Source organism: Scleropages formosus, chromosome 23, assembly GCF_900964775.1.
Source record: "Scleropages formosus chromosome 23, fSclFor1.1, whole genome shotgun sequence".
Classification (NCBI taxonomy): Eukaryota; Metazoa; Chordata; class Actinopteri; order Osteoglossiformes; family Osteoglossidae; genus Scleropages; species Scleropages formosus.
Genome location: NC_041828.1, coordinates 7,430,563 through 7,449,230, shown reverse-complemented (window position 1 = coordinate 7,449,230; position 18,668 = coordinate 7,430,563). Strand labels below are relative to the sequence as shown.

Below are 18,668 nucleotides of genomic sequence, written 5' to 3'. Positions count from 1 at the left end.
TTGTTATCACTCACTTATGCTGTATTCTTAAAAGGTGAATAATCACTGCTGATAAGTTTATGTAAGTGAGGGTTATGGGTGTGTGTTTCAACACTTTGATGAAGGTACCTGCATGTAGAAAACATTGTTCTTTAATCACTCTTTACAATGTCTATCTTATTTAATCCTTATTGCCACTTTCTCATACTGGCTCTATAAACAGGATTTCCTGGTAATGTAGGGACTGGTATTTCTGTGCCCACCATCAGGTGAATGGGAATCCAGGACAAGGTACTCTACATTTTTTTTGGACCACAGGTTGGTGGCAGGGCACCTAACCGGTCTATTTGGGTCATCTCCTTCTGTGACCCAGCTCTGAAGCTCCAGCTGAAAAAGACAGGTGAGCAAACAGAGGTGAGGACTGCAGCGATGACTGAGATCTTACTTTAAATCCACTTACAGTGGAGTCATAAAATAGCAGAGCAGTCGAGATTTATCGGGTCTTTTCACTGAAAGAATACCTTTTCATCTTGTCATTTATACCATTTATTGCCTGGAATTACAAGAGACTACATTTATAACTGGAAAAATGGTTTTGTGCAAAGGCAGGTAATAGAATTTGGAATGTTATTCCGCAATGAAGACACCTAATACATTTTTATGCTTTAAGGAGACAGTTTAAACAATTTCCTACACTAAAAGCATTTCAAAAGTCAGGAATATTTATTTAACCAGTAACCAATATCCAATAGCTTTTAAAGTACAATTGGTTAAATAATGTTTATATTCAAATACTGTTTTTATTGTGTTAATAATAAGCTTTTTTATTTTTGAATGATTTGCTTGTTGCATTGAGACTTACACAACAGTCACAAGAACTGCAGCGGTACCATGTCGTACACTGTTGTACAAACTGTCATGTTGTCCTTGCGCTAGGATCTGCACTAACCTTGAACCTGTATGTAAGAGACGAGGCAGGAGACAAGAGGTGCAGTTGCCAGTTGATGAAGGCTTTTATTTGCCCTTAGAGCGGGGAGAAGGAAAGGGATGGAAAAGGGGGACCAGGGAACAGGAAGGATGAGGTTTCTTGCTGGTCGGGGGGGGGCTGGGACGCGGGCGTCGTCTCTGGAACCGGTTCGAGCTCGGGTTCATCTCTGTCTCGTTCTCTTCCTCGATCTCTCCTCTCTACTGCTGGGCACCGGGGAAGAAATAAGGAGTGTAATCTGCCCCAGCTGTGACTGCTTTGCCCCGTCTCCGCCATCCCCCCCGGCCGCCTCGGCGTGCTACGCTGTATTTACTATAATTTACTATAATATCTTATAAAAGGTTGCGCAGTGTTGTTGTGATCGTTTAGGGAACGGTTTTGGGCATCGAACAGGGTCAAGTGTGTTTCATTGCATGTCCTGCAGAAGGTCAGTTGGGCCTCAGAGAGAATCAAGGCTACCAGGAGTTCTCAGTTCCCAAAGGCCACGCTGCAGCAGGATTCCCGGCTTTTTATAAACACCTGCCTCTGAAAAGAGAACATCGGCTGTCTGACCCCTTCTGTAACGATTACACTTCGCCAAGTGATTCATTGCTTCCTTGGACCCCCCCCAGGAGCAGAGTGGCACGCCTCATATTTGAGCGCTATTGTGCAAAATTGTGCAGGTGAGCACAAGACATTCACATTTACATGTATTCATTTAGCAGATGCTTTTCTCCAAAGCGACGCACATCTCATAGAAAATACAACGTGTGCATTGCATTAGCAGAAAGAGACACGTAGATGTAGACGCGTGATTTTAAAGTACAGTTTGTTTGTTACTTTCCGCCATATGAACCAATGTTCATCGCTCAAGTATCTGCATAGAGGTTTATTCAAATATTGACTATTTCTGATTACATTCCTTATATATATTTTAATATATAAGCATTTACATTACATTAGAGGAGTAGCTGGGAGGGGTGCTGTGGCACAGTGGGTTTGACCGGGTCCTGTTCTCTGGTGGGTCTGGGGTTCGAGTCCCGCTTGGGGTGCCCTGCGACAGACTGGTGTCCCGTCCTGGGTGTGTCCCCTCCCCCTTCAGCCTTGTGCCGGGTGTTGCCGGGTTAGGCTCCGGCTCCCCGCGATGCTGCTTGGGACAAGCGGTTTCGGATAATGTGCGTGCGTGTGTGAGTAGCTGTGTGTAGGTTTATCCGTTATTTAACAGTTCTGATCTCAAAGTTATAGAGTACAAACATTTACACATTATATGAACTCAAGAGATCTTGGGTGAAGTGAGTCTGGAAGATAAATAAGATAATATATATGAAGTCACTTTTGAGTGACTTCCCAAAAAATATATGTAGATAAATCAGAACAGAGTAAAAATGTGACGCATCTAGGTAACTCTCACACCAGACTCACCTGTTCCTCAATGTCGACATTCTGTGATATGTAATGGATCCGCTTTTTTAAAAAAAAACAAAAACACCAGTACTGTACGGAGCAACTGGTAGTGTAGTGGTTAGTGATCGGTACCTTTGCGCTCGAAGGTCCTGCGTTCGATCCCCACCTCTAACTGTTGTACCCTTGAGCGAGGTACTTACCCTAAATTGCTCCAGTAAAATTACCCAGCTGTATATAAATGAATTCAGTTGAAGACTTTATTGTCATTGTTCTGCTTTGCAATACGACGAAATTATAGATTATGTTGTTATTATATATATTATATATTAGATTGTATTATAAATGGGTAAACGACTGTAAATTGCTTTGGCGAAAAGCACCAGCTAAATGAATACATGTAAAAAAGACCAAAGCTCATGGAGATGTGAACTTTCTTACCAGTTGTCTTTTTGGGACTTTCATGTTCAGGTTGGACCCAAACGGACCCTGTGACCAGTTCAGACCTGAAGTTCTCATCGGCAGCTTCATCGATGGAGTGTGAAGCTGTGTGCGGGTCACACAGGCACTTTCCATTCCAGAAAGGACACTCAAATGCGCTTACGGTCTGAGTGAGCCGGCGCCGAGACTTTTGCGTTGGATTGATTCAAACACCTTATGAAAATGATGTCAAGTGTTATTTTTGAAATGTTAATTATTTCTCACTTTTTTCCATTTTCATCAGCTGCTTGTCCTGTGCAGGGTCGTGGTCACCCCGAGGATGTTCTGTGAACACGGGGCAAAAAGTACACTTTAGACCGAATGCCAGTCCAACGCAGGGCAATCGCACACACACACACACACACACACACACACACACACACACACACACACACACACACACACACACACAGAGGCACTTTAGAGTGACTTCCCTAAATTGCACCAGAAACTATCTTGTCATTTGTTGCCTCTCCACCATACTTGATTGCAACCTTCTCAACGGCGAAATGATCTCACTGGGTACTGAATGACTGTCAGGAAAGCTGGCGGCAAAAGGGGGCATCAGTATCAGTGCCCTTGTGAACCTTCTAGAACCCCGTGTAACCTCTATGTTGCAATGGGCTCTGATGTTTTGTCTGGGTGACGCCGAAAAAAGCTCCCAAAAGTTTCCTAAGCCCTTCAAAAAGGGTCTAAAATCTATTAAAAGTGTATATTGCAGAGAAACAGAATGGGCATAAAATTGGAATGAAACAACTGGGCTGAAAGCGGAACGTGCCGAACAACACGTAAATGCGTTACAGCGGTAAACAACAGCAAAGTGCCTTTGACATGCGGAGAGCTGGAAGTTTCCACAGGCTTTATCCTTCATTTCTATCGTGTTTGTATTGTATTAAGAAAAATGCTCAGTTCTATATTTGCATATCAAGTGGAGCAGCCTGTGGTTTCAGAGTAATATCTTTCTTCAAAGTCCTACACCATGAGTCCTAGAGTGTGAAGTGGACATGGTAATGTCCTCCATTATGGTACTATGCTTTTAGTGTAAGGGGTTTAAAGAGCTCCCTAATAGACTCAGCAGTAATGCTTCTGGGAGACCTCATGTCTCAGCTGCAGGTGCTTCAGTGGGCTTTCATCTGGCATGTTTACAGCACAACAGCATCGCAATTGTGATTGAGATACGGGAAATGCGTATAATCTTCCAGTCCTCCTTCTGGAGGCAAACATTTAGTCACCGGTAGCAAACAAACATTGTCATCGAAAGCACATTTTTCATCGTTGTATCACTCACAGCATGTATTTGGATGTCTGCTGATTGGGAACAACCCCGCTCAGTCTGTATGGAGTTTGCATGTTCTACCTGCATCTGGGTGCTCTGGTTTCCTCCCACAGTCCACATACATGCTATTCAGGTTCACCCATAGTGTGTGAGTGACAGAGAGAGAGTGTGTGTGTGCGTTCCACTGATGCATGGATGAGTGACGCAGTGTAAGTAGCGTATCTAGCAGTGTAAGTCTTCCGGGTGCTCTGGTTTCCTCCCACACTCCGAAGACATGCTGTTCAGGTTCCCCCCCATAATGTGTGAGTGACACAGAGAGTGCGTTCCACTGATGTATGGATGAGTGACCCAGTGTAAGTCACTGCGGTGAATAAGGTGTGTGGGCTGATTACACTACATAGGGTTCATTGGAAGTCGCTTTGGAGAAAAGCATCTGCTAAATAAAAAAATGTAAACGAACAAATAATAATGCGTATGTCCTCATTAGGGAGAGGAATAGTGGTCCTTGTCCATGGCTGTATGGTCAGAACTCAGGCATGCGTTTGGTATGGGACCACACACAGAGGGCCTCTGCTCCTTCAAAGGCCAAACCGCCACGGTCCCCCAAACCTGTAAAAGAGTTGTTTATATTATTACCGTGTGGGTCTAGACAGCTAAGTACCTGATACTGCAAAGCGCACGTTGCAACAAGAGAATCTCATGGTATCTTTGCACGTCCTTTGAGCTTCATCCGGGGCAGTGGTAAGAACACCCTGCTCTGTTGTTCTCCTTACATTCTTATTTAGCTGTCACTTTTCTTCAACGATGTTAAGGTATTTACAGTTATTTAGCCTTTTACGCAGCCAGGTCATTTTACCGGAGCAATTCAGGGTAAGTACCTTGCTCAAGGGTACTACAGTCAGAGGTGGGAATCGAACCTGTGACCAAAGGCAGTAGCTCTAACCACTAGAGTAGCAGCTGTCCGCAAGTGCTTTCTTGTTTTTAATTCCCCTGTCCTCTGTCCCTGTCCTCTGTCCCTCAGGCAGAGGGGATCGCTGCACTAAGGAGACTCGCTTCTCCTCCAGATCGGTGTAAAAAAAGTGTGTCAGTGGGTTACGTTGGCTCGCGCACCAAGGCGGGGAAGGAAAGGGAAGGGAAGGGTAGGGTAGGGTAGGGTGGGGATGGGCGGGGCCGGGCGCTGTGATGGGCGGGGTCACAGAGGCGAGTGGTGGTGGGGGGGGGGGTGAACCGGGGGCGTGTCACGTGGTCGGCCGCAGACGAGCTTCTCGGAACGGGCTGTGCTGCCCGCGAGCTGGTGAGAGAGCGCTGCTGCAACAAAAACACTTATCTTCGCTCGCGTTCTCGGCACTTTACTTTAAACGCCTTTCGTTGGCGATTCGTTCACATTTTGGAGTCGAAGGCAGGTCATTTCTCGGAAGGTTTTTTTTTCTCTTCGTACAGAACTGAGAAAAGAAGAGGAGAAGGAAGGCAGCAGTAGCTTGTTGTGTTTGACTTGAGTCATTCATTGAGGAGGCGAGTTCAGTTGGCTGCAAACTGAAGACCTAGAACCACTTTTTCTGGCACAAGAACGGGACACTTGGGTTTCTCAAGCAGAGGACCACACTGTGTTAGTGAAGATTATTATATGTCCAGGAGAGAGCAGCTGGCTAGCTAGCTTGTTAGTTCCGCCAGAGTCTAACAGTGCTAGCTAGCTAGCTAACGGGGGCAGCTCGTAACTGTCAGGAACTGAGGCTGAACACTTCATATATTTTAATTTTCGCAGCATAATAATCACTGCTAGTGTAGTGTGAACAACGGCTTCGACTTTCCTACAGTGCTGAGTGGTGACATGGAGTCGACGAAAGGTAAGAAAATTAATTCTTTCTTTTGTTATAAATCGAGTTTGTTTTGTTGTAAACGGCTGTCTCTGGTATGTAATTGCACGTTACAGTCGCTGCTTTAGTAGTAGGGTTCCTTGTGTTTCACGTCACGGCAAAATTACAAAATACTATATAGTATGGCTGAGGTTTTTTATCGAAAAAATGATTGGCGTGATCTCGTCTCGCATGACATTTTTGTGGGTTTTTTGTGTAACTTCATGTAATTAGTTATTGTCGTCTATGTGTGTGTGAAGCTGTGAAGTATCTGGGTTAGGAGTGCCACTGGGGCTGCTGATATTACACGGGCACTTGGCTCGAGAGGCACTGCAGCTCCTCAGCTCACATGGACCGGCCGCCCTAGCCATGTGCAGCTGTGTTTACGCTCCCCGTGCGTCGCCTTCTATTGGCCGAGAGGGCCGGTGAGGTAATCATTGCATAATTTTGCGCGGCGAATAGGCGCGGCTGCGAGACGCGGGTACACGTGAGGAGGCCGCCGGCTGTTCGCGCTGTGACCCAGTTTCCTCGAGCAGGAAACATGACAGGTCTACGCGGGGGCGTGTGCGGGAACCGTCGTGTTTTTCCCCCCCCCTCCCGAGCTCTATGAATAATGCATATATGCAAAGTGGACTTATGATGTTGACTTTTATTAAATGACCTGCATGACGTTTTTAATTATGGATACGTGCGTTTTGCTTGCCGAGTTGTTTGTGCGCGCCTTGTGTGCAAAATGTTAATGTAAATTATGGGCCTGGTAGAAGCATAAAATGGTTATGGAAATGTAGCTTTGCTAAACTAAGTTTAATCCTTTTGCTTATATGCATGCACCAGGAAATGGTTTTTACACATATTTAAATTTTACGTAAAAGTAATTATGTATAATAGGGGAAATTGTATTAAATGTTGGAGAGACATTAAGTTATTTTTAATTGCACTGCTCTGGTTTAGTATTCATAATGCAATTATGAATGTAGTTAAACACAGTTCCTGTGTTGCATTATTTGTGAAATATTTGCATGTCATCATGTTGTTACTAGTGAGAAACAAAGGAGAAATGTCTTGTAAACCTAATACACGTGACGATGGGCACGAAGTTGGCGTTTTAATTTACATGGTTAATAAATAAGCGCGGTTATTAAAAAAAGGACGGATGACAAAGAAGTGCACTGATTGAAGGAGTTAGTGAGGGAAATGTCACTTGCGCATGAAGCAGTTAATTCATTTAAAGTTTCTCAGAGCCACAGTTTTTCTTTCTCTCAATTAGTAAAAATGATAGCGTTTAATCCATCCGCATGATTGTTCTGTGCCGTGTCTGCGGCGCGTTACGTAACTCGGTTATCTAACCGCGCAGCGCGAGGAAGCGGGTCAGCCGGCGCGAGCCCCGGTCCACTTTCCTCCTCGCGCTGAACCGCGGTTACACCGCTCTGGCTCGCGCGCTGCACGTGCTCCTCTCGCTGCGTGGACGCTCCTCTCCTGGACCATTTGTCATAGAAGGTCGGAGCAGATGCTGCTTTGGCCACATTGTTTATGATCCTAACCTAAGTTTACTTGAAATTCGTTTATTAATTTCTTGGCTTTAGAGGTGAGGTGAACATTGCTGCAGTAAACATACTTAATACACATATTTATAATATAATAAGTGCTCTATTCAGCTAATATGTTTCACAAGGATGCCTTTCAATGTAGTAAGATTAAGATAATCAGTACAATGATTTAACTATATGTAGAGCTGGGAAAATTTTTAGTGTATCAATTCACAGCAAGTACTTTGATCAAGGGTGCTACAGCGGGGTGGCAATTTTAATGAGTTTTTCTGTTAAAAAAAAAAAAAAATTAAATAAATAAATAAAACCTTGTTTTTGAGCAATAGCAAAGTGATGTCTTTGTCTCTATTCACAGGAGGTGTAATAGCGTATATTAGCTCCTCAAGCTCCGCCTCGAGCCCAGAGTCCTGTCACAGTGACAGCTCCAACAGCAGCTACCACTCCACGTCACCACCTCACACTTCCTCCTCAAGCTGGAGGCAAGTCTCTCTGCCGGACTCCAGCCCTGGCCATGCCCACCAGAGAGCACATGGTGCCCCCAAAATGGGGCGTTCTGCCTCTGTTGCCAAGTGCGGCATTACAAGTAAGTGAGGGCAGAGCCAGCCAATGATAACCGGCCAATTTTTAAAAAAATTGAGATTTTCAAGAAATGCACTGAATAGCCCTTTCCTGCTAAAGAACAGACATGAAGATTCTTTGGTTATTTGGTTCTTCATTGCCTTTTCATAATGGTCCATATATACATAAGGCATGTGAGTTGTCTTTGTTGATATTAATTTTTGTGTATTTTCAATAGCAGGTAGACGTTTGTGTGAATAATGCACGGTGGTGTTCTGTGCTACAGAAATCAATGGCCTAGTGCTGCTCTGTAAGGTGTGTGGTGATGTGGCATCAGGATTCCACTACGGGGTTCACGCCTGCGAGGGCTGCAAGGTGAGCAGTCCGCAGCTATTACAAGTAAATTTTTAATAAACAGCCACCCAGTCAAATAGCCTTGACAGTTTTTGGACTTGATTTGTGTTCGGGGCAGAGAAGAGTGGATGGGTTTGTGACTAGAACAGTACTGAGGACTCAGATTTTGAGTACTTTATTAGCTCCTGTGCCAAAACCAAAGTGTATGAGAGCAGCACATAGCAAGTGCTGTAGTTGGGTTTTTTTTTTTTTTCCCCTCCCTTCAGAAAACAGCTGTTTTAGGAAGGAAGATTTTTCAAAGAATCAGAATGGGTTCACACCTGTACTTATGACACTGAAGCTCTTTAGTATTTAGTGTTTTGGGCTGTACCCTGTGGTATCCTCTTCTGTATATGCACTTATTTATGTCTGCAAGTTTATATTGATAATGTTTGCTAATCTTTTAAGAATGTTTAAGATTTACATTTTTTGGTTTGCATGCCTCACTGTGCATTTACTGCAGTGCTTGCAGTTAGTTTGAACACAGTTAAATCCTGTCATGGGTTCATGTTCAATCTGGGTCACCCTGAGAGGCCAGCCTGCATGCTGCCACATGCTCCAGTTCACTCCAGGAAACGGCAACTTTTCTGCAAAGTAGTCCAGTCAGTTTCGTGGCATAGGCCTGCGTCTCGTATCCGTGGCCTAGTTTGCAGTTAGGAGCTTAGAGCCGTAACAGGGTGTGCATTCCTGATGAGCGACCTTCACCCATTCCCCTCCCCCAGGGTTTCTTCAGGAGAAGCATCCAGCAGAACATCCAGTACAAGAAGTGCCTTAAAAATGAGACCTGCCCCATCATGCGGATCAACAGGAACCGCTGCCAGCAGTGCCGCTTTAAGAAGTGTCTGCTGGTTGGCATGTCCAGAGATGGTAAGACCCACGTGTAGCCCTTCTCCTCATTTCCTTTTTTTATTTCTGCATTACAGCATTAATTTCTTTCTCTTCTCAGCGGTTCGTTTTGGCCGCATTCCAAAACGAGAAAAACAGAGGATGCTACTGGAGATGCAGAGTGCAATGAACAACATGATGAACAACAACCAGATGCATGGGCAGCTCCAGGGCACCCAGACAGCATCAGTCAGCGCCCAGAGCTTGCCAGGTCCAGAGACCACCCCTGAGCACTTCAGCCCCTCGCCTTCCTCCAGCTCGCCCGCCTCTTCGCCTAGGCCCAGCCCGCAGGAGTCTAGCTCAGAACCTGAGCCTCAGGTTGCCATGGACACCTCACTCAGCTCAGCCTCCTCCAGCGCATCCGACAGTGGGGAGGAGGAGGTCATCAGCTCAGTGACTAGGGCACACCAGGAGACCTTCATGTACAACCAGGAGCAGTCCAGCCTGTCACCACAGTCCCCCGCTTCCTCGGACGTTGGCAAACCCATGAGTGCCAGTGGAACCGGCAATGCGGAGGAGCAGCCTGGTGCCCAGGACCTCAACCACACCAGCATTACTGGCAGCCACCTTGCCCCTGGTGCCAACCCACTGGGCTCCAATAGGGGCTTTGCCTTGTTTAATTACTGTCCAGTAGGGCATTCTAGCAGTGCCCCCACAGGCCAGTGCCCTGCCTATGGCCATGGCTTACCCACCAAAACAGAGAATCACAATAAAGCTCTGACTGATGGTTTCACTGGGGGCAGCAGGATGCACCTGGTAAGTGTTGTTTGGGGAATAAAAAAAGGAATTCTCTATGGAACAGGAGGATGTTTAGTGGTTAGTGTTTGACATCCATCCTGCTGTACTACCTTTGAGCAAGGTACTTGTCCAGGAACAATGATCAAGTAATTAACACTGTAAGGCACCTAGGAGAGAAGCATCAGCTAAAGAAATGTTTGTAAATCTAAATCCTTTTACATCAGAGCTCTAATTAAAAATGACACAACAGCAGATTTGGAGAGCTGCAACTCCTTTGTTCTAATTATACTCTTTATTTGTTATTGCTCCAGGTGTGCCCCATGAGCATGTCGCCTTACGTGGACCCGCGTAAATCCGGCCACAACATCTGGCTGGAGTTCTCCATGAGTTTTACTCCAGCTGTGCGGGAGGTGGTGGAGTTTGCTAAGCGCATTCCGGGTTTCCGGGACCTCTCTCAGCATGACCAAGTTAGCCTGCTGAAAGCGGGCACATTTGAGGTATGGTCATGGGGGAGCACAAAAATGACTCCTTCTCCTTGCATCTCCAGAAATCAGGTTCTGCTTTTAGGGTTACCCCAGTTGCCTTCCTTTTTCTTTCACTTGTCCATCCATGAAAGGAATTGTTCAAAGCAATGTGTCTGTAGGCCCTGATGTCACAAAGTCAGAGGCCAGTAACACAGGAACAGTTTGTTACAACAGGGAGGCCACTATGCCCTTTGGATGAGCACAGAGTCCCAGAGAGATGTGGGTTTCCCTGTTGGATAGCTCATGACTTACTGTCTTTTTGTTACTTCAGCTACATTGTATTTTTTTTTCCACTGTCATGTTTATTATTCATGGTGTTACTATAATGGGAGTAATTTTTTCACATTTTTGTCCCAGCTGAATTGATAAAGAAAAACGTCCTCTCTTATACCCCAGCTCTTAACCCTTCTGTCTGATGTCATTGCAACAGGTGTTGGTGGTGCGCTTTGCATCACTGTTTGACGCGAAGGAGCGCACTGTGACCTTCCTCAGTGGTCGGAAATATAGTGTAGAGGAGCTGCGTTCCATGGGTGCTGGAGACCTGCTCAACTCCATGTTTGATTTCAGCCACAAGCTGAATGCCCTGAACTTGAATGAGGAAGAGATGAGTCTGTTTACAGCTGTTGTCCTAGTCTCCGCCGGTAAGTCCGTTCACTTGCTCTCCCTTGTGTCACTTTATCTTGCAACTCAGCCGCTGACCAGTGAAGATCTGTTGTTGCTATCAGCAGGCAGCTTACATGTGTCTCGATGATTGTTGTTTTTACGCAAGGACTGTTGACGTGACAAGTACGCTCTTGTTTTGTGTGTCTATAGACCGCTCCGGGATTGAGAATGTGAACTCGGTGGAGGCTCTGCAAGAGACCCTGATTCGCGCACTGCGAAGCCTCATCCTGAAGAACCACCCAAATGAGGCAGCCACCTTCACCAAGCTACTTCTCAAGCTCCCCGACCTGCGTTCCCTCAACAACATGCACTCTGAGCAGCTTCTGGCCTTCAAAGTCCACCCCTGAGACCACTACAGGATTTGGCCCTGGGGCCCAGGGTCTTGGACCACACATTTCCCTTCACAGTCAGCTCTGTTGTATACTTGACTGTGGAGAATGTTCTTTTTAATGTGGACATGTGCTTTCCTCAATAATTTGGGTTTATGAGTATATTAGAATGGAACTGAGGAGGGCAGGAAAAGGAGGAAAAAAAAAAAAATCATTGTACTGTAAGGCTCTATGCCTGTTTGTAGAATGCACGCACACATCCACACAGAGGTTAGAGCTTGTGTGTGCAGGGTTTGCAGGATTGCAAATTTTAAGAAGCACCTTTTATATTGAGATATAGTATTATTGCCATCTTAGTGCAATATGAGCTGTTATATCTTTTGTTGTTGCTGTTGGGTCTGTTTAGGTTTTGATAAGGCTATTGTTTCTGTCCAGTGTACTACAGAGGACCTGTGTTTGGGCAGAAGGGGAGGCTGTTAGTGATGTGGCCTGTGCATGATGCTTAAGGTTTCAAAGATGTCTTAACTCGTTGCCCTAACAAAAAACAAGGGGGGGAGAGGACCATGTTTAGAATGTCAAAATTGCTGCTAATGCATGGCTGTCATTTGTGATTGGTCATTGTTGGCTCCTCCTCCACCTCCTTGAGGAGTCGGGCCTTCTGATTCTGTTTGTGACGTTCAGTTTGCCCTCAAGCTTGGAAAAGGCACTCTTTCAGTTTTAGCTTGGTGCAATTTTGTGTATATGAAAAACTCTAATTGTTAGTGTATGGTCTTTTGAGAACAATGACTGATGTTCAGGTGTTTGTTGAACAAGTCTAATTAATGCACACTATCACTCTCCTGCAGCACTCCACACTGCCCCATTGCTGACGTGAAGCTGTTACCAAAGACAGCAGTGGCGGTTTCTTAAATGACCAGGCTGCAAAGAGCTGCACTTTGGGGAGCTCATCCTGAGCAAGCTGTGCAGTAGTGGTAGGATTCGTGGACACCGCTTAGTACTGCGCAGCCATTTGCTAGCATTTTGTGTCCGGCGCACTCGCGCGTCAAGACGACAGTGCTGCGTGAGTGTGTGCAAGAGCTGGCTGTGCACGTCCTACACAACGGCCTGTCCCATCCCATCCATTCCGCACTGGGACAGAAGCGGTCCCCGGACTGTAAAGGTAGTCCTGTTAGAATCTGCTTCGTTGGGGTCTGCAGCTCACTTAGCAAACGCTAATAATATACATGTCTATGTGCGTGTTACATGTCCAGATTGTGAGGAGCTACAGGGAACGGTGGGAACGTTGCCAAAACGTTTTAAAGGCGCAGCCGGCTTTACGCGGAGCCCATGAGGCACATAGCCACCTGCCAGTCACTCGGCTTGCTTTACCAGAAAACTGTATGATTCATTTCTGGTGTTTTCTACACTGCTGTAAAACAACAGCAGTGGTGATGATGTGAAGAGGGGCCGAGTGGCTTGGAAGTGAGCTGTGTGAGGTGAGTTCCTCTGAGGCGCTTGTGTCACCCTTGTAACCCTGTGGTGCAGGACTCCAGTCTTGGCCTTTGTGTTTCTGTTCATGCGATCAGTACATTACTGAACTGTGGTTTTAGTTTTTTTTTTTTCTTTTTTTTGGAGAAAACATACCTAAATTTCTATAGATATATATAACAAATATATCCATATTAATAAACATAAATATATACCGAATCTTATACTGAAGTTTTTTTCTACAAATGTGAATTTTGCACAGTTGTAGTCATGTATTATTGTATGCCATTGTGTATAAGTTTTGCAGCTCTGCTGTCTTTTTTTCTGACATTTATAGTAGAATTGAAATGGATATGTTTTACTGTACACAGCGATGGGGAGGGATTGTTACAACTCGAACACTCATGTAACGCAGCTCAAAGCTCAGTGAACGGATGGGTCAAGAGTAGCGTGTGATGTGGTGCTGATGTTTGTTGCACCATTTCAGCTGAATTGCACCAAGAAAAACACATTTTGACAGCACCAATAAGTGGTTGTAGTGTGTAATCTGTATAAGGGCCTGTTGGCTCACACATGTGAGAAATGACTTATGAGATAGAAAACTGATTAAAAACATGAGCCTTGGTGAGCGGGTGACTCCAAGCACCATGCAAGGCTAGTTGTATTCCCCCTCCCCCGTATTGTAAATCAGTTATTTGGAAAAATGAGCCCTGAATAAAATGCTAAAAGTTGTAAAAAGGCAAATTAAAACCTTACAAATCTATTTTCAAATGTTTTCTCAGTAATGAAACATGCGGAATTCTCTTAAGACAGTACCATTATGAATGACTGTGTGCAAGTAATATTTTACAAATTGGTCAGGAGAGAGGTATGTGCTTTGAATTATTGCAGTAATTACATTATTATAATTGCTGTGTAAGTAGTGTTCCAATGATACTAATGATCTTTGTTTCACATAGAGCCATTAAAAGGGGCAGCAGGTAGCACAGTGGCTACAGTTGGTGCCTCTGGACTTGGAGGCTGCAGGTTTGAATCCCAAATCCTACTGTAATTTATTGGTTTAGCAGATGATTTTCAAGTGACGTATGTGTCAAAGTATTACAAAAGTGCGTTACACCAACAAATGGAGAGATCGAGATGTAGGCACATGTTCTGAAGTACAGTTAGTCTCATACCGCTGTATAAAATTGAATTTGCAACAAGTAGCTATGTATATTTTTTTTTTTTAAATAATGAAGTACACATTTATGGAACACATAACAGGAGATGTGTGTTTTGATAGAGATGTGAGACCCTCACATTTACATTTGCCCATTTAGCAGACACTTCTCCAAAGCAACTTACAGTGAACTCAATGTAGTGTTATGAGCCCACACACCTTATTCACCATGGTGACTTACACTGCTAGATACACTACTTACACTGGGTCACTCAACCATGCATCAGTGGAACACACGCTCTGTGTCACTCACACACTATGGGGGAACCTGAACAGCACGGCTTTGGACTGTGGGAGGAAACCAGAGCGCCCAGAGGAAACCCACGCAGACATGGGGAGAACACACAGACTGAGCAGAGATCGAACCCACGTCCTCTCGCGCCACCCAGGCGCTGTGAGACAGCAGTGCTACTTGCCACGCTACCATGCTGATTTAAAATATTAAGGTACCTTCTACCCATTTATACAGTTGGGAATTTTTACTGGAACGATTGAGAGTGTGTACCTTGCTCAAGGGGTAGCAGTTAAGAGAACAAGGGAGCCTCATTTCACCACACCAGAGCTTGAACCAAGAAACATTTGTGCTTATGATTTTGGACCTCTTGTGGGTGGGACCATCAAACAACCAGAGGTGGAGAAGCATACCAGTCTTGCAGTGATCAGGTCTTGTAGGTATCAGGGAGAAGATCCATTGATGGTCTCGCACAGCACTGAGCCCTATGGGATGCCAGTTGAGAGAAGTTCAGGAAATGACCGGGAGCCATGCCAGACCACTTGGTAAGACCTACCTGACAATAGGACTCAAACTTTTTCAAGTGTTGTTCCTTTGATGCCAAATGAAGACTGAGGAGAGAGAGGCCTCCACAGCTCTATTTGATCATCTGTTGCTGCAAGGAGAGTATTTTCAGTGGAATGGCTGACTTTGATCCCATCAAGGAGGTCATTCTGAGTGAGGAATGCAGATAACTGGTTATAAGTTGTACATTCCAGAGTTTTTGACAGGAAAGGGAGAAGAGAGTCTGGCCTATAGTTCCGGACTGAGTCTGGATCTAGAAAAGGTTTCTTTCACAGCAGTGAGATGGGGATAGTTTGGAAGTCAAGTGGGAGGCAACCAGAGGAGAGTGAGAAGCTGAGGATTGTGACAATACGTTTCAGGGAAATGGAGTGTTGGAGAGGTGAAGGGATAGGATCATGGGAGCAGGTGGTGACTCTGTGTGATAGCAGGAGGCCCAAGATTTAATCTTTTCTTAGGGGTGCAAATGCAGAGACCCGGCATGACTGGGGCTGGCGAACTGACGTTGTCTCTGAAAAACAAGGCAAAATCATCAGCAGTGAGGGAGCAACAAGTAGGAGGAGGAGCGAAAAGGTGGAATACCCTTGAGTAAGGAAGGTACTTACCATGAATCACTTCAGCAAAAATAAACCAACTGTATAAATGGGTGAATCATTGTTAAGTGGATTGACGTTGTAAGGTAGTTTGGAGATAAATGAGTACATTTAAATGCCATTTATTAATATCTTATTTACAGTAAAAAGATGTGTGGGTTAGAAGTGTAACCCAAAGAAACAGAATAGTAGGTGACTTGGTGACTCAGAATTGCCGTGTGTGTGTGTGTGTGTGTGTGTGTGTGTGTGTGTGTGTGTGTGTGTGAGAGTGAGTGAGTGAGTGAGTGAGTGATTGCCCTGTCTAGGGTGTACCCTGCCTCATGCCCAGTGCCTCCAGGACAGATTCCACACCACTACAATGGATGGATGGAGGTATGTCTGTATGTTTTTTGTGCTAATATTGTACATTCACCAGCAGAGAGCAGTGGAAAGGTGGGAGACACACACGCTAACCTTGGATTGTGCACTTCACATAAAATTACTGTTCAGCTTCAGTTAATGAGTAAAGCATCCACCTAATTGTTCTGGCAGTTGGGACAAGTAAATAATTACATTAAAAGTAATAATCCATCCTGATGACTGTAAGTAATGATGAACACTGACTCATAATATGCCTTAGTGTCCTTAAACAAGGCACTTATCCTGAATTGCTTTAGTTAATAATGAAATAAAATATAATGGGTAAAAACTGCTTTTGATAAACTGTGGTATTAATATGTAAGTGAGGTATTAATGTCGTGCTGGGGAGTAAAACACTGCTGGTAACAACATGACTGGGGACAAGGCCTGTTCTGTGACGTCTTATGATTGGAGCTGTTTTAGCAAGATATAATTATTAGATTGCAATATATAATTATTTTAGCATAAATGTTTTGAAATAACACATTACACGTTAAAAATAAATAACATGTGTGACATTTACATATATACACACACCCACACACAAACGTACACAATAAATATGTCTCATGATGCAGAACGTACACAATACACTTTAGCATTAAATAGAGAATATATGAGCTGTGGTTCTCCCATGATGCATTACCACTTGACTTCCCCTAGTTTTTGTTCAAAGTGGCATTTGCTGTTGTGCTGGGAACACTGGTGATGAAAGTGGTGTCGATATGTGACTGACACACACACACACACACACACACACACACACACACACACACACACACAGAGCAGTTGATTGTGCCACCAGCAGGGGGCAGTGTTCTCACACATACCCAGATTTGGCCTGTCTAAAAGTAAACAGAGCCCAAAGAATGACCACGTCACATTTTCCCCAAGCAGAAGAGGAGCGGCTCTTAGGCCGAGGCGCTACGCTTTGCTCGCAGTTGGCCGGATGACACAGGGAGTCTGTTCTTAGACTACATTTAAAATGGAAACGCGGCAGTGGCCGAGAAGTGCCGCACAAGGCGTTGCCGTCACTCTGCAGACTTGCCGTTAGGCTCATAGCTGTTTGATACTCAAATAATTTGCTTCTCTTCTTTCAGCCCACACTTTGTTTTCTTCTATTATATTCTAGTCCATTTTTAAATAAAAAAAAAAAAATTGTTTTAATGTTTATTAATAGAGCTGGCCTTGAGGAATCTTGTGGCGCTTGGACGCCTGTAGGCTGCACAATTTCCATTTGTTTTTTTTCAAAGCCACATATTCCATGCATTCCATCTAGGTCCTCAGCATATTTTATTGTCCCTCAGCATTCTCTTTCAAAGTCTAAAAACTAAAATAATATGTGTGTTGAGAGTGTATGTAAAAACAAAGGAAATGTCTTGCTGGATTGCAGTGGAAACCAGTATCACAAAGGTTAAGGTTTAAATGAGAAATTCGCTTTGAGTTTGATCAGATGCCTGCAATTGGAAAAATACTGTTTAAGGAACGAACTCACGCCGTTCCTTTTGTGCACCGGTGTCCGCTGTCACTAACAAACTGGGCTCGCTTAGCCTCAGATCGGCGTTGGCTCCGGCTCCTTTACCTTAATCTTTCTTTTACGTGATTAATATGATGCCGGCACAGATCCAACAGATCCGTGCTGTGTGCCAGACAGGGTAACGGTGGCCCTCATATGACACGTGTAACGATGCCATTAGCCTTATTGGTGTCAGGTACGTTCTCTTCAAGATGAACATTAATAGCGCAGTTCTGATGTCAGGAAGTGTTCTGGTTGTTTGTGGCGAGGAGATGCTGCGTGGGCAGGTTGTACAAATGTTCAGCTTTACGGTAATTGAATATGGCTTAGTGTATGGGTTCTGAAGTCTCCCTTTGTGTGTCTACAGTAACTACATCTGTTGGATCATGCTGTGGTTTTTGCCCAAAAATTTGACACATTCAGTCTGAAGTGGCAGTGAATACAATTTGCCCAAAATTTAAATATGAAAAAGAAACCTTATGTAAGATGCAAGGAAACAGCAAGAGGCACGAAGGGAAAGATGTGAGGGAATCAGGTAAGGCGCAGAGAGAGAGAGAGAGAGAGAGAGAGAGAGAGAGAGAGAGAGAGAGAGAGTTCACCTTAAATGAAATGAAAAAAAAAGATGTTACCAAGGTTCGGGGCGCGGTGGGTGCGGCTGGTGCCTGTTTGTGGTGGGTCTGGGGTTTGAGCCCAGCTCGGGGTGCCTTGCGACGGACTGGCGTCCCGTCCTGGGTGTGTCCCCTCCAGCCTTGCGCCCTGCGTTGCCGGGTTCGGCTCCGGTTCACCGCAACCCCGCTTAGGACGAGCGGTTGTTGGCATTGATTGGTTACCAAGGTTATGAGGAGAAGTAAATACTGAGTTTTTTTGTGCAGCCCAGGCATTTGGACGAGTTTCTCTGGAACCTCCTGAACTGAAAATGAGAGAAATCTGTCTGCTCAAACAGTATTTGTGTCAAGAAATAAAAGGGTTTTTCATGAACTGAAGTACCTCCCTAAAAAAAGAATAGATATTACCTAATTCTATTTTTTGTTTTTATTTATTTTTTTTTTAAAAAAAGACAAACTTCAACAGAAATGCATAAAGCAACTTTA

General features: G+C 44.6%; 1 protein-coding gene across 2 annotated transcripts; it reads left to right on the top strand.

Annotated features, from left to right (window-relative positions):
• The first annotated feature begins 5,367 nt into the window (after positions 1-5,367).
• On the top strand, positions 5,368-13,652 carry nr1d2b (nuclear receptor subfamily 1, group D, member 2b). Of its 2 annotated transcripts, XM_018750360.2 has the most exons (8): positions 5,368-5,944; positions 7,856-8,083; positions 8,345-8,433; positions 9,174-9,318; positions 9,398-10,092; positions 10,386-10,571; positions 11,029-11,239; positions 11,412-13,652. In XM_018750360.2, the coding sequence occupies exons 1-8, from the start codon at positions 5,929-5,931 to the stop codon at positions 11,606-11,608; spliced, it is 1,767 nt and encodes a 588-aa protein (XP_018605876.1). In that variant the 5' UTR covers positions 5,368-5,928; the 3' UTR covers positions 11,609-13,652. The 2 variants fall into 2 exon arrangements, with proteins under 2 accessions (XP_018605876.1, XP_018605875.1); XM_018750359.2 differs by lacking the exon at positions 5,368-5,944 and having other exon boundaries at positions 7,819-8,083.
• The last annotated feature ends 5,016 nt before the right edge of the window (positions 13,653-18,668 follow it).